This window comes from Ziziphus jujuba, chromosome 4, assembly GCF_031755915.1.
Source record: "Ziziphus jujuba cultivar Dongzao chromosome 4, ASM3175591v1".
Classification (NCBI taxonomy): domain Eukaryota; kingdom Viridiplantae; phylum Streptophyta; class Magnoliopsida; order Rosales; family Rhamnaceae; genus Ziziphus; species Ziziphus jujuba.
This window is the reverse complement of record NC_083382.1, coordinates 17,159,517-17,175,966: the sequence shown is the minus strand read 5'-3', so window position 1 is coordinate 17,175,966 and position 16,450 is coordinate 17,159,517. Positions and strand designations below refer to the sequence as shown.

Sequence of the window (16,450 nt, the reverse complement as noted above, 5' to 3'; positions counted from 1 at the left end):
TTTGGAGAAATTTCAATGGAAATTTCAAATATTTAAAACGTTGCTACAAAGTTGTTACTCAAATAGATTACCAATCCAACCACATTTAGAAGTCTTCTATAATAATTTTCATATATAAAAACATTATCTTATCTTTTTGTATCTACAAGTGACTTTAAAACAACTAGTACTAACATGCATTTGGTCTTTTTCTAATAGCTAATAACGATAATAATAAAAGGCATCCATCTAATAACTGATAAAATAAAAATTGAACTAAACTAAAATGTATTAATCAATCTCTATTATTATTATTATTATTTTGCAATGTTGCTTTTCATCATAAATACATTGCTCTTTTACCAACTATTATTAAAATAAAAAATAAAAATAAAAAATTGTTCTAGTAATATTTTGAATAAAAAAATAGTTGTAACGATTTTTCATCATAATTCATAAATATATATTGAAGAATTGTAATAAAATAGGCACTATCTACAAAATCCGAATTCAATTGTCCTATTTAATTGTTATAAGATTTGTTAAATATATATATATATAGATGTTATATACTTCTTTCTTTCTTTTTTTCTTTTTTTTTTTTTTTTGGGTTAAATATAGATGTTATATACTTGAAAGATACATCTCTTTTAAAGGTTACAAAAATGCTTTTATATATATATATATATATATATTAGTTAGGCTCAAATAATGTCATTATATGAAGACTAACAAGAGGTTTTCCTTTTTCAGTCTATGAATCACATCAATGATAAGATTTAAAATTATTTTTATTAATTACTGGGTCTCAACAAAATTCATTTTTTTTAAATTGGATTTTAATATGTCACTGAAAAAAGGAAGGGCACAAATAGATAGTTCTATTTGTATATGTGCCTGTTTAATAAATATCAATTTTTTTACACGTTTCAATCCTACTTTATGAATTCGACTAAAAAAAACAGATAAAAATGTCTCTCTTCTCTGCAAATTCTTATTTGAACAATTGAATTTATAAAAAAGTTAAGTACTAGAAAAAAAAAATCTTGAATACATTTATGGTATCCAATCAAATTGGAATACAAAATATCATAATAATGGTAGAAATTGAATCATTTTTTGGTTTGGATATTCTAAACAAAACTCCATAAGAAAAAGTGGAATTTATCATTTTCATTTGTATCTATTGCAAATTACAATTTGAGTATAAAATTATCGTTATCCCTCCGTCTAAACCCACATTTGACAACTTTTTAAATTTTAAATCTTAACCCTCTATATGATCCAATGGTTATCAAAGATGGACTTCACTTTAATAAAATAAAGTGCATTTTATTTGAGATTAATTGTATAAATATAGCAGTAACATTATTTATTTTCTATGCATTATTTTTATTGTTGATTAGAACTTTACTAATCTTTAGAAAATATGCATTATGATTTTAAAAGTTGGACAAATATCAAGGTAACTAGGTTTGGGTTGGAAAATGGAAACTATAACCAAAATCCATTGATAGGCAATTTTCCTTTTTGGCTATTAATTATGTCTTCAAATTCGAATTGCCCCAAGGATTTTTACCTTCATAAGTTCCCCACATGCACCTTTTAGAAAAATTTATGAATCCTTGTTAAATTTTATTTGAGTCTTATTATTTATTACTATTGATGACGATCATCATCCTGTGTGATAAATTTTAATTAAAATATTTAATTTTATTATTTTTTATTCTAAAACCTTAAAAGTAAATTATTTAATAGTAACCATTTAAATTGTTTTTTAACATATAGGATCCATTGATGATGATACACTAGACAAATAGCATTTTTAATTTTATTTATGTACAGTATGTTTGAATATTAATTTGGCCAAATCTATTAGAGAAAATTCTATAATTGACTAAAGTAATATGAAAAAAAAAATAGTTTGGAGACTAATATAAGAATTTTTGTAGTTTGGAAAAGTGCTAAATATACCATATACTTTAAGAGTGAAATGGCATTAACCTCGGGATTAAATTATTGACCCTCAATCTGTATATATATATATATATATATTTATTGGAACAATATTGTAGAGACAAATTTGTTTAGCTGAAGGAATCTTTATTGCAAGGAGAAGCTAATAAGTTATATTTAATTTAATTCATTTGTTGTTGTTTCTTTATTATCTTTTTGAAATTCAAATGTGTGGGACTCAAATTCGGGAGGATCATTTTGTTGGTTAATTAAAAAGAAGTTCAAAAATTGAAACAAATGGTAGTCTCTCGATGTCCCCTCATAATAACCTAGCCAATAATGACTATTAATAATAACCCTCAGGTTTCAAGATCTAATGTTAAAATCCCAATCATTTTCCAATTTATCAAATAATAATAACAATAATAATTGGGAAAAAAAGGTATACTCTCAACAAATTAAAGACCTTTTTTTTTGTTTTTTTGCATATTTATTTTGAAGTGTGAAAATGTGAAATCAAAGAATTAGGTTTCCATCTATGTGGAAAAATTGTTCCCATTTATAAAGATTTATCATTTAAGAATTTCAAGAAAGTAGTTTTAAAATTTTAATAAAAATATAAATTTACTTTTTATTTATTTTCAACGTTAAATTTAATTACTTACAAGTTCTAACTTTCTTATTTTTTGTCAAATATAACCAAAAAATAAAAAAATATTTTCCAATAAACTAATTTCTAAAAAACTAAATTCTAGAAATTAGTTTTTCTTCATATTTTGATACTTTTCAAATAAGGTCTAACCAGTACACTACTCCTTGTTAATTAACAAGCATGCAACTCTTATATGTAGGTTCTATTTTTGTTTGCAATAAAGAATATATATGGTACTTCTGAAATATACTTTTTCTGCATTTTCCTCTCATCCAAACAAATTAATAAACTAATTAAAATAATGTTAAAGGTGTTAAGAGTCTATTAAAATGTTTACCAAATAATGAAGTATCATTATGTTATTAATTTATATTTAATTATACTTTTTTTCTTTGTAGTTTTTTTATATTGGAGGTGAGGAATTCAAACTCAAGTTATTATCCCTTGAAACAATAGCTTTTACTACTGAACTATTTGGGAAGTAATTTTTATCTCTGCAATGATTCACTTGTTTATATTTAGGTTATATTAATTTTTTAGCAGTGAACTAATAATACATCACATTACCAAATAATCTTGGTCAATCTCTTTGTAGATTTCTTAATATCCCTAATATCATTCTTAATTTTTTTTTTTTTTTTTTTTTGGGTTGGTGGATGGCATTTTGCACTACACTGTTTTATGATCTTAAGTTTAAATTTTTCACACTTCACATAAAAATAAATAAATAAATAAAGACAAAAATAAAAAGGTTAGTTGCAATTTAATTCCTTTAGTTTAGAACTTTGAACTCATAAGTTCAAAATTTGCAATTTAAACCTGCTTACAATTTGTTGCATTTTGCTCTAATTTAATTTTTTTAACTAATGATAGTTAACATTTTCATCTCACTGTACTAAAATTTTAAAAGCATTTTGGTTCAATATTTTGCAACTTAAGCCTTTTAGTTTTACAATTTCGCATATTAGTACTTCATTAGGTCTCAACCTACTAGCCTGTTTGTATGGGTGGCAATTCGTGTTAGCTGATTGCATTTAGGTCAACGCGTTTATTAATCGTGTTAAAATTGCTCAATCCGAAATTGTGTTCAAAATCGTCAATTCAAACACGACTCGCTTAATAAACAGGTAATCTAACATGACTCATTTAATTAGTTTACTAAATAGTCAACACAACCCGTTTATACGAATTAATCCATTTACACTAAATTGACCCATTTATACGAAATTAACTTATTTATACAAAATTGACCCATTTACACAAAATTTACAATTAAATTAATTAAGTTGTGTAAATTAATTATTTCATATAAAATATAAATAATTTAGTAATTAATTAATCCTAAATTTAAAATATATATATATACAACCATATAAATATAGTTATAAATTTATACTAATAAAACATATGATATGATAATATAACAATCTCATATAATAGTTAAAAATAAATATATATATATATATATATATATATAATAAATCTAATACTATTTCTTTAAAAATAATATACAAAATTTTATTAATAATAATTTTTTAATTTTCTATATCTCCAATACTCTTATGCATATTAATTTTTATTTTTTTGATGCTTAAAAATTCATACATGTATTAAACATAATATATTTAAGTAAATAAATATTATTTTAATAATTTTTATTCTTTATTTTTTAATTAATAAAAAAATTAATAATATGACTTTAAATAAATTTATAATTTAGTAATAAAAAACTACAAGTTAAAATTTTATTAATGATAAATTTAATATATTAAAATTATAATTTAAATGGATTTAACAGTTAATTGACATATTTAGTTAAATGGATCAATTTGGATCAATTTTAAGGTTAAACGAATTAATCTAAAATTGATATGTTTAATAATTATGTTAAACGAGTTAATTTGAATTTAATCTGAATCTATTTATAATAAATTCAAACTCACTATATCAAAATTTAAAAACTTATACGAAATTAGTGGGTTTGAGTTTATAACTAAAAAATTATGGATTAATTTATGATCTAAATTGTCATTCTTACCTGTTTGCCACAAATTTTATTTGGACCAAAATTTAAAAAATTAAAATTTAAAACTATAAATCACAATATTATATACTCAAAAAAAGGTACAAAACATAATTCCTATAAACTAGAATGCATTAAATTACAAGTGATGCTTAAAAATTAAAAAAAAAAAAAAACTACTAATTAATAAATCTAAAATATTAAACAAACATCTTAAGGTAATCGTAGCATAGGAAAACTCAAAACCCCATCCCGTCATAATCCTCCTTTTTCTTACGAAGCTCACACTTGCTATGGACCGTTTCTACTTGCTTGTCTCATCCAATTATTGGCTAATTTACCATACACTTAATCAGACACTAACCTAACCCTTATTTTAATCATAAACAACGTTATATTTTAGTGCGTATTTGCTTGCACGTCCTTAATAAACTACACAACCCATCTATCTGTCAACATGACGCCCAATATTAAACCCCATTTTTCTCTTCCTCCTCCTCCTTCCCAATCTCTTTTCCATCCCCCAAACACTTTCTCACTTCTCATTTTCCGGCTAGCCAAACATCCTACAAAACTGCAAAAACGTCCATAATAGATGTAAACAAAATTCAAAATACCCTCTCCTCGTAATTTCCCCACGTGATCAAAACCCTTTTTTTCTTGATAATCACGATTCTAATTAATTCATCATGAACCATGAATTTCATACCAAAACATTTGTCACTGACCCGGAATACCCTGAACCCGGGTCGGAGATTGGTCCGGACTCACCTTCCTCCGGAGATGACACCAAGATCATCACCGAACCATCACCCAAAAAAAGGTTTTTTTTTTTTCTTTTTTCTTTTTTCTGAATATTTTGGGTTAGGTTTTGTGTTTGAAATTCTGTTTTGGGAATGGACCGTTAAAGGTTCTCTTTTTTTTTTTTTTTTTTTTTTCTTTTTTTCTTATGTTTATACAGTAAAAGAGGAGTACAGAAGAGAGTGGTTTCTGTGCCGATCGGTGACGTGGAAGGATCTAAAAGCAAAGCGGAAACACATCCACCGACGGATTCGTGGGCTTGGAGGAAATATGGCCAAAAGCCCATCAAAGGGTCTCCTTATCCCAGGCATGCAAAATCTGTTTGTCTCTATTTCTTTTAATCCTCTCCCTCTTTGGTATTAATTTTGGATAATTACGGTTTAATTCCTTTTTAAAAATAAAAACCAAAAAAAAAAAAAAAAGGTTAGAGAAGTAGCTCATACATTGAAGAAATTATTCAAATTATGGTTCTTGCTAGTATGCGCCGCGCAATTTACTTCACTCTTTTTATTTTTCTGTCACGAATTCATATTCCGGTTAGTTTCTACGATCTCGTTTTGCTCCGGGGATTGGCGTATTTTAGTCTGAAGGCGGCTCTACTAAAATGCACTAATTGTAGTGGTTGAACTTCCATGGTGACCCACGTTCCTCAAAATAGCGCGTGACATACACGCTCTAATTAAATGCCGCCAACTTCTTTATACTTTTTTTTATTGGATCTTGTACCAAAATATCCCAATCCAAGGACATCTTCAGTCGGTACCCACAAAAATTAAATAAATAAATAAATCTTCTCTCGTTACCTTTCTGTCCTAACCCAAGTGACAAAATTTTACCTTATTTTAAGAAGTAATGAAAAAATTTTATTTCATTTTAACGGTCTTTTTCTCAATTTATTTTATTTATTTGTTTTATTTATTAATATTTTTAAATAAAATTTCAAGGTAGATATGAAAAAAGAGATAAATATTTTATCTTATTTGAATAAATGTCTTTTTTTTTTTTTTCTTTTCGTTGAATATATGAATAATTGTCTTGAAAATACATAGAGCCTTTTCTTCTTTTGGTTGATAACTTTATTTGATTTAATGTTTTTAAATGTAGTGAAGTGATATTGTAGACAAAATTAATGGAAACAACCATAAAAAAAAAAAAAAGATGAAATATTTGTTTTTTCTTTTTTTTTTTTTTGGGGATAAAAATCATGTTTTTTTTTTTTTTTGGGGGTGAAGTTGGTATATCTTGAGAAAATAAAGCGCGTGAAAAGCACGTAGGACGGAGGGTGATAAAATTATTAGCATAAGTAGCTTCACCTGTTTTTGGATTATTTATCCTAATGGAAATAAAAATCATTTTTATTTTATTCTATTGATTTTAGGAAATGATTATTATTGTTTTATTAAATAAAAAAATATTGTTTTACAGGGGATATTATCGATGTAGTAGTTCGAAGGGCTGCCCGGCGAGGAAGCAAGTGGAGAGAAGCCGTGTGGACCCCACAACGCTCGTAATCACCTACGCCGGCGAACACAACCACCCCGTCCCCACCAAGTCACACCACTCCTCCTACGCCGCCGCCGCCGCTGGGGTCGGTGCCGGTGCCGTAGCCGTCGCCATGTCACCAACCGACGAAGTTCCCGCCAAATTCGCACCTGAAGAGGAGCTGGCGGTCTTCGCGAGCCAACCGGAACTGGAGCTCAGCGACGACTCGGCGGCGCTGCTAGATCAGCATGGTCAGCACCATCGGCACCACTGGTTCGACGACGTGGCGTCGACGGCCTTGCTGGAGAGCCCGATCTGCGCGGGAAGCAGTGCTTGCATGGATGCCTACGTGGCGGTGTTGTTTGGAGAGAAGGACGACGAGGAATCTTTGTTCGCGGACCTCGGGGAGTTGCCGGAGTGCTCGGTGGTGTTCCGCCGGAGAATCGTGGAGCCGGAGGAACAGAATCGGAGCTGTAGCTTGAGTGCGGTTCCATGTTGCGGCAGTACAGGATAAGGACCGTGGAACTTCCTAGGTCTAATCAAACTGTGGCGGTTGAATTTGATATTTCTGGTATATGATTGGAATCGCTGATAGATATTTGTCGTCTGCGTAACCCTCAGCGTCGGAAAAGTACAAAATTTCTTGTATAAAATTTTCTTTTTCTTCTTATTTTAATTTATATCTCTCTTTAAAAAATTTTAATTTTTTGTACTATTTTGTTATGTCTTTTGGCCAATATCTACAACTTAAATCTCTGAAATAACATTTAAAATTAAAAAGATGGGAAATAGAAAGAATAATGAAGTCCTACTTGTTGTATAATATATGTTTGATGGCCTGCCCTTTTTTTATTTTTGGTTTTTTTATAAGTTTCCTCTTCAAACTTGTAGTCGTGGTAGTTCGCAAAACAACATCAATTTTCAGATAACATAATTGAGAGTAATTGGATAATTTAAGAAATAAAAAAAAAATTATCTTTGCATCAGATAAGATAAAGATGGATTTGGATTATGTTTCTTGCTAATATGGGAAGAAACTCGAATTTGCAAATTAGAATACGTTTGCTATGTGGGATTTGGGAGAGGAAAGAAAATGAAAGAAGAGGGAAAAAAAAAATTTAATTATATTATGGTGAAAAGAGAGAAAACTACAAGTAATATATATATATATATATATATATATTAATTTTTTCATTAAACATCCTAATGGATCTTCTATAAAAAAAAATTATTTATTAATTTTTGAATTTTTTAAAAGGATTAAGTTTTAAATATATATTTAAAATTTTATATAAATAAGGACGGAGTCAAGAATATATTTTAAGGAAGACCATTTGTTAAAAAAAAAATCAAGTTACAAAGTATGCACAATGTTTTATGCTTTAAAAAATAAAAATTAATATGAAATTATTATTAATTATTCAAACACTAACAACCTGAATGTTTAACTGGATTTTTATAGTAATTGTGTATAATTTTTTAAAAGAAAAAATTTATATAGTATTTTTGTTTTTTTATTTTGGGGGGCATTAAATGGGTTTTACTTTTGAATAAATTATAAAAACACAACTAACAACATAAGATGATGAATTTATTTTAACCAAATGAATAAACCTACAAAAGTCAAATATTAAAACACAAAAATAAAATCAAAATAAAAACTCCACTAACAAAGACAAATTAAAAATACAGTTAAATAATAAATAACTGAGATATCAAAAAATATTAAAGTAAAATGGCAAAAAGTTTTAGTAAATACTGACTAAAATAAATATTGAGTACTAATTTGAAAACATGAATACTTGTCACTATACTAAAATACATAAGTACTAATTTAAAGGCATGAATACTTGTCACTTAATACATAATTATTTTAATATCTACTAATTAAATTAATTGGGTATAATTTAGGAATATTTAAAAAAAAGTTTTTTAAATAAAATTTGATGAAAAGTTTATGAACACATCTTCATAAAAAAGTGACTATAGATATTTGCACCAATGTCCTTGAATTATTCTCTGTGTTGAAAATTGCACTTTAAATTATGAAATTAGCTGCAATACCCCGAACTTTAGAGATAAAGTTCTCTAAGGACATTTATTTATTTATTTATTGTTTTCTTACTTTGAGATTACAATATTAGAGGAAGGTTGAAAATTGAGGTAATTTTGTTAAAATCTAGTATTGATCCTTTTAATTTTTTTTTTTCCTTGGTTATAATATCACAAAAAGAAGAAGAAATTAAACAAATGTCATCAACTATTTGGAAAGTTCAAGGTACTGTTGCTTATTTTATAGTTCAGAGGGCGATTTGCAATACAAAAAATATAGTTTAGAAGCATTAGTGCAAATAAGTTATAATCTATAAAAATGTAGTATAAGTAAATTATAATAAAGCTATCTTTATTTTTAAGAAAAAGTAGTATAATTATTTATTTGCACTCATGCCTTTGAACTATGTTTTTTTATAGCATTTTTTTATTGGCATGATTTATTTTTTATAGGTTTTATTTTGGTATTAAGTAGTATAAATAAATGATATTTATAATACTTTTTTTGTATTATTATTTTTTAAATACTACCAAAAAAAAAAAACCAAGATTCTTCAAATGAAGTTATCGAAGGAAATAAATTTTTTGTAACATATTTTTAAATCGTTTCACAAAATGACAATGCTACCCTATAAAATAAATTAACCTTTTCTAAGAAATTAACGTTTTCATTACATGCATACCAAACTAATTAAATTCACTTAGCAAAATTGAAAACATGGAAGTATGGAAATATTATAAACACATTGAAGGACTTCCCCTTCACTATAGGTCTATTTTATACTATTTTGGAGCAAAACATTTATATTTTGAAACTTTTTACTATATCCTTTTACATTTCATTTTTGTATAAATTTAACCTCTGAGTTACATTACTGGTCATCTTATATAAATTTACTCAAAATGATACTCTTAATATTTATATGTTATCTATATATGCAAACTAATCATTTATTATTTTATCACCATATACTTTTATATTTTTTTTCTAAACAAAAATTATAATTTTATTATTTTCTTAAACGCAGATATAAAATTCCAAAACATAGTTAGCTAATAAATAATAAAATTTTATTTTTGTCCACACACATATTTATATATATATATATATATACATACATGAGTGTATTTAAGTAAAATATTTAAATTTACAAATATATGAGTGGCATAAAGGGAAATCTAAAAGAAAATAAAACTTTTTCTCGTTCATTTATAATAATTCCCTTTTATTTCAATGTTTGGAATTACAACATTCTAACTATAAAATGACTTACCAATTACCAGTTGAATCAATTTAATTTGATGAATATATATATATATATATATAGAGAGAGAGAGAGAGAGAGTAATTTTATGATATGGATAATTCGCATGTACATTCGCACAAAAATAGATGTCTTTCTGAAAAAGAATCGATTTTACTATATATATAAACAGTAAAATCGGAAAAACCGATGCTTTTTTTAAAAAAAAAATCAATTTTAGTATGAATTCGTATGCGGACGGTCTGCATCATAAAAATGTCATATGAAAAATATATATATATATATATATATATATGGAAAGATTGCAAAAATGTCATATAAAATATATATATATATATATATATATATGGAAGGATAAAATTTAAACAAAAATAAAACGTCCAGAGGCTATAACGAAATTTTCTAGTACGGAAATGCATTTCTGACCTTAAGTACAAAATATAGGGGCTACATCGAAATTTGCCTAAATTAGGTATTATTTATTAGAAGGAATTATTATACATAACAAGTCAAAAAAGTAATATAAATTTTCCCCACAATGTCATCCTACTAAATCACTCGTCATTCCTAAAACAAACGGATAAACATTCTAATCCACTTTTGTAACGCTTTACTTTCTTCCTACAGCTTTCATTTTTTTCTTCCTTTTTTTTTTTTTTTTTTGGGGGGGGGGGAGCATTTTGGCACCTTTTTCTTAGAAAATAATAATTTAAGAAAAAAAGGAGGCATAAAAAAGTTACCAACCCCACTATAACTTTGTCATGATATAAAGGTGATCCAGAAAAGACCTCAAGGTTGATTTTAGCAAATAAATTATCAGCTGGGAGCTGAGGACAAAGCGAAAAAAATAAAATACCACATTGACTCCAGTTTTGGGTTTTGTCAGCCATAAAATACAACTTACAGCAAGCAATTTTCCCATACAAATTTATCCCACAAAGATTACCTTCTTATTCTACAGACTGAAATTCATTGTGTAAAATCATGTACAGATAAACAAAACCTACATGCTGTAAGAACCCACTAGTTAAGTACCAAACCCTAGCTTGAGCAGCATCCAAGTCTCTTCAGAACAGATGAATCATCTTTCACATTTATGGTCTGTCCTTTGGATGGAACAGCAGAAGTGTTCCCGTTGTCGCCTGCTTCAACTGCCCTCTTGCTCACAATTCGATATATCTGAGTCAAAGCTTCACTAAATGCATTTTCCACATTTGTTGCTTCCAGTGCAGAGGTTTCCATGAAGCAGAGGGATTCCTTCTCTGCAAAGGATTTCCCATCCTCAGTGGAGACAGCCACAAGGTGGCGGAGATCCGATTTGTTGCCAATGAGCATCACTACAATGTTAGGATCAGTGTGGTCTCTCAATTCCTTCAACCACCTGCCTACATTTTCGAATGTCGATCGCCTTGTAACATCGTACACAAGCAAAGCACCAACTGCTCCTCGGTAGTAAGCACTGGTAATTGCACGGTACCTACAAGAATACGATGTGGAATTTAAACAAAAAGACAGCATAACTGCCTTTGCACATAATCCAACTCCCAGAGAACTTAAAAAACTCCACATACTGATTCGAAACTTCAGCAGCATCTACTAGTACATCATAGGATGCAACAAACAATTTAAATCCCATTTGCATGGCACCATGGCAAGCATGAATACATGTGAAATGGTGATGGTGATACCACCAACTTATCAAGAAGAATGAGTAAACTATCTCAAAAGCTTAAGCTATCATAAAGTGGGCCTATGTAAAAGTACTAACTATGTAAAAAGTACTTAACTGTAATTACATATAGCATACAGAAAATCTTTAAGCAATCCAGCCAGAAAAGAAATGGAGAATGGAGTAGGCTCATATCATGAGGTTTCAGAAACAAGATAAATCCAATTCTTTAGACCCTCATAAAACTAAAGATACCAATGAATGACAATGCATAGATGACAAAACATTTGAAAATGAAAAATCCTCTGGTTGATATCTGATATTTCCTAAAAATTTTACACCCTCCATGCTCAATTCCTCCTTTGCATTTCTTAGTAGCTGGAAGCAAATTACTTTGGTTTCTTGTTTGTGGTAAATTTCATTAGTTTATTGACATTAATTCAAGTTTTATCCACCTAAGATGTACTAGGTTATTTTGGGGGCCTGACAAGTCATTGTATCCAGCATGCTACTCTTTAACACAAGGCTGTATCAAAGGTTAGAGGCAAAGCAAATACATAATATATCAATCCCTCACTAGATCCTGGACCCACATGCATAAACTTTTATTGGCCCATTATGGACTTTCCGAAAATCCTAATTTAGATTAAACTTGCATCTAAAACAGGAATGTTGTATTATAGGAATCGATAAAGAGGCAGGAGCTTGTACAAATGCCAACTAGACAAATAGTTTACGTCGTTATAGGTCCAACAAAATCAACAGAATTCTTTATGAAAACAAAGACAACAAAATGCGAAGTTATAAATAAACAGTAGTCACTTATATACACCAAGTACAGTTTCAAACTCCAGCACATGATAAGCTTATTATGTGCATATGACTTACAGAAATACAAGGAGCACTTATACTAACAGCACTAAATAGTCCTGCTGCACTTCAAATAAACATTTAATAACCATAATTTAAGAATCCTTAATGAAGACAAGTTTGATTGTAACCTAAACTAGTCTTACCCCTTAATTAGCAATATGTTCTGATGATCATAGAGCCAATCCTGAATTATTAATCACATATTTGTGCAAAAGATAACAATTAAAGAGATTATGTCCCAAAATCAAAGACTAGTAAATAGTTTGTGAAAGACAATTGAGATCCATTGCCAGTGTCTCTCAGTCTCTTCAAAACCAACTTCAAATTTTACATTAATCTAAAAACTCAGTTCTGCATGTCGTAGTTTAAACAACTCAAAAAAATTTAAGCTAGAATAAAAAAATAAAAGCAATGAAAAGATCCTCTATCCTCACAACCAATAGACAAAAGCATGTAAAATAATACTGTGCCAATATGAACAAAACGCTTGAGTAATATGGAAAAGAAAAACATTTTTGCTGGCCTAATCATCATTACTTCATTAGCACTCCTAAAGATTCTGAAATATTACTAACATTCCTTGAAGATTACAATATAAGAAACTTTTCTTGAGATTTACATCCTGTATCATCAATCTGCCTCTGTAAGAAGCTGGTATACCTTTAAGCATTTACAAACTTCTTATTTGCCAATGAATTTAATACTGGTTTATTTCGGTTGACTTTCAATCAAGAGTACATTATTCTTACATACATCAATGAGACAATAAAGATGGAATTGATAGCACCTTAAGAGAGTCTGGTAGACCTTCAGCAACTGCAAAATGCCACAGTTATAGTTTTAGAAAGGCTTAGCAAATAGCCAGGTACTACATTTTTGAAAAAAGATTTTTGAACTCAAACATATCATAATTTGTTTTCAGTTTAGAGAACACAAAAAATAGAGGGGGAAAAAAAAACATATATATATATATATATAGCTTCTTCTTCTTCTTCTTCTTCTTATTATTATTATTATTATTTTATTTTTCTGAAAATACCTTTAGAAACAATTTTTCAGAACAAAAACAACCTTAAAGGACACCCTAGTTGTGGCAAATCTAAACAGAAACAAATTCAGTCCAAATTTTCAAGAAATTCAAGTTAATGATATCATGAAAATAAATTTTGAGATGGCTTGCAATCCTCCATATCCCTGTTGGGCACTTTGGTTACAACCTAATTGAAGAACTGATACGTGCAGAACAATCAAATATTGTATGTCAAACAGAATAGGTGACCATTGGACCAAGACTTGATAGTTAAAATTTAGTATTGAATGATTAAGGAGAGTCAAAAAGAAATTATCTAAATTAACATACAAACGTTAATATATGTTCTAATAGCATTTGAAAAGCATCAAGATAGGATGAAATAATGAATGCCATGCTAACTTAAACAGGAATAAATATATAACTAAATAAATAAACTTTAGTCAATCCATACTTCCAATGAACTCAAGTCAATAAACCGTGTCTTTATACCAAAGTTTACAGAGGTTTAAATTGCAACTTGCATTCTGCCCATGTGACATTACCCCATAAATGTCAAGATGGGCTGCCTGTTCTGCAAATAAACTGTGAGTAAATTGCCCGACAATACATACCACTTTCCAGGAAGAAGAAAAAAGCCTACTGTGAAAAGGGCACAAACGTGATTCAGGAACCAAAAAATAAACAAAATAAAAATAAAAATAAAGAATCCTACAATATAATTAATTATATATCAGACAAAAACCTACTTTGAATACAAAACTAGGGATTTCAGACAGCTTACTACAGACAACACGCTAGTGTAGAAAATAAAAGTTAAAATTTTCAGAAGGATAAAATAAAAAGTAACATTTTTTTTTTTTAAACACTATATTTTACTAAAAAAACACTAGGTTCTAATGACTATGCTAATGAATAAGATTACCATCCGCGACGAGGCCCACAACGGCCAGTGGAATTCCAGCCAATTACTTCAAGTATCAACTTTAATAAAAGTATAAAGAAGGATGCTTGTAGACACTGAATTACAAATGTTCTAGCCAATTACTTCAAGTATCAACTTTAATAAAAGTATAAAGAAGGATGCAAGTATTCAATCAATTTATTCTAATGTTCATTACAAAGTTTTAAGGCAACATACTAATAATCCACCAACCATTCTATTTGAGACCTTCTAATTAAAATCAAAGAGAAATTAGGGCGCTTGTAAACCCCTGATTTTAGAAGAAGGGGGGGAGAGGGGAGGAGGAGGAAATCATCGATGATCATATTCAAATTTTACCAACGCAACAAACATCCAAAGAATTATGATAACACTCGGACAAGAAAAACAACAGATTCGTTTTGCTATCATTATGCTTTTCCTTAATACTAATCCCAAAAATTTTCCACCCACTTATCAAGTTTGAGAAGTTTACTTGAATAAGACAAAAATCAAATCAAGTACACACGGGTTTCCGAGAAGCTCCTATCCCTAATGTCAATAGCATAGCTCAAATCTGTAGACACTCAAATTTCCAATCCAACTAACCAAGAGAAGCATAGCACGCAATGACACAGCAATTAACAGAATAAGCATAGCTTTGCAAACCCACTTGATGACCGATGAAAGACAAAACCCATACCTAAAAAGCTAGAGACGAATTGTCTACAACCCTATAAGTTGCAAGAAAACCTAATTTTCTTTCCATCATAAACAGTCCTAAGACTTTGACTAGAAAGAATCAGCCCTCTTGCCCTCACAAATCCATAATATTTTACATTTACTAAATGAATTCATACCATAAACTATTAGAAAAAAGCAAATAGAAATAAATAAATAAATAAAATAACCAACCTATCCTACGAACCCCACAATTTTTTGAGAAAACCCCATTTCATCTACATCATAGCTTTCTCAGAAAACCCCAAAAAAAAAAAAAATGATAACCTGCATAAGGAACCGAAACCCATATCATAAGAACTAAAAAACTTGAACCTAGAGGAGCAAAGTAGACATAAACCCACCTCTCTTGGCCAGCAGTGTCCCAAATCTGAGCCTTGATGACTTTCCCATCAATTTTCAAACTCTTAGTAGCAAACTCCACCCCTATAGTAGACTTGGACTCAAGATTAAACTCGTTCCTCGTAAACCTCGAAAGCAGATTAGACTTACCCACACCAGAATCACCAATCAAAACAAGCTTGAACAGATAATCATACTCATCTTCAGCTTTATACCCAGCCATATATATAATCAAACTATATAACCCTTCACCAGAGAACGAGAGCAAATGAAATAGTTAACTCAGAGATCAATCTCTGAAATGCTCTAGATTAGAAAAAAAGAGAGTAAAAGGTTATGCAACCGCGTTTTGTTTTTGTTTGTTTTTTTGTTTTTTTGTTTTTTTTTTTTTTTTTTTAAAAAAACAAAAAATAATTTACAATTTTCAAGAAGGTTCACTATGTTAGGTTGCAAAAGTTTTGAAATGGGAAGCGATAGGGACTGTTACATGGGCTTGGCAGGAATATAGGAAGAGAGTAAAAGGCAAAGATACGGCCAATGTTACCAAACAATTTTCCTCTTATTCCTGTGCATTTTACAAAAATCCACTTAGACAATCCAATTACTCAGCCACAATCTGCGGGAGTTAAATTTGCCACAACCAAATTTTTCCTCTTTTTTTTT

The 16,450-nt window shown here is 28.9% G+C and overlaps 2 protein-coding genes across 2 annotated transcripts; one reads left to right on the top strand and one right to left on the bottom strand.

Annotated features, from left to right (window-relative positions):
* The first annotated feature begins 5,029 nt into the window (after positions 1-5,029).
* On the top strand, positions 5,030-7,608 carry LOC107417217 (probable WRKY transcription factor 69). The gene is made up of 3 exons (XM_016025812.4): positions 5,030-5,433; positions 5,572-5,718; positions 6,837-7,608. The coding sequence occupies exons 1-3, from the start codon at positions 5,300-5,302 to the stop codon at positions 7,405-7,407; spliced, it is 852 nt and encodes a 283-aa protein (XP_015881298.3). The 5' UTR covers positions 5,030-5,299; the 3' UTR covers positions 7,408-7,608.
* Positions 7,609-10,983: 3,375 nt separating this feature from the next.
* Positions 10,984-16,193, bottom strand: LOC107417230 (ras-related protein Rab11D). Its single transcript, XM_016025831.4, has 2 exons — positions 15,790-16,193; positions 10,984-11,687 (listed from the first exon to the last, which is right to left on the bottom strand). The coding sequence occupies exons 1-2, from the start codon at positions 16,008-16,010 to the stop codon at positions 11,252-11,254; spliced, it is 657 nt and encodes a 218-aa protein (XP_015881317.1). The 5' UTR covers positions 16,011-16,193; the 3' UTR covers positions 10,984-11,251.
* Positions 16,194-16,450: the final 257 nt, after the last annotated feature.

Coding starts and splice junctions, on each gene's coding strand:
- LOC107417217 (XM_016025812.4), top strand. CDS start 5,300: ATGAACCATGAATTTCATACCAAAACATTTGTCACTGACCCGGAATAC. Junction 5,434..5,571: donor GAACCATCACCCAAAAAAAG/GTTTTTTTTTTT, acceptor ATGTTTATACAG/TAAAAGAGGAGTACAGAAGA. Junction 5,719..6,836: donor AAAGGGTCTCCTTATCCCAG/GCATGCAAAATC, acceptor ATTGTTTTACAG/GGGATATTATCGATGTAGTA.
- LOC107417230 (XM_016025831.4), bottom strand. CDS start 16,010: ATGGCTGGGTATAAAGCTGAAGATGAGTATGATTATCTGTTCAAGCTT. Junction 11,688..15,789: donor GACACTGCTGGCCAAGAGAG/GTGGGTTTATGT, acceptor GTATTCTTGTAG/GTACCGTGCAATTACCAGTG.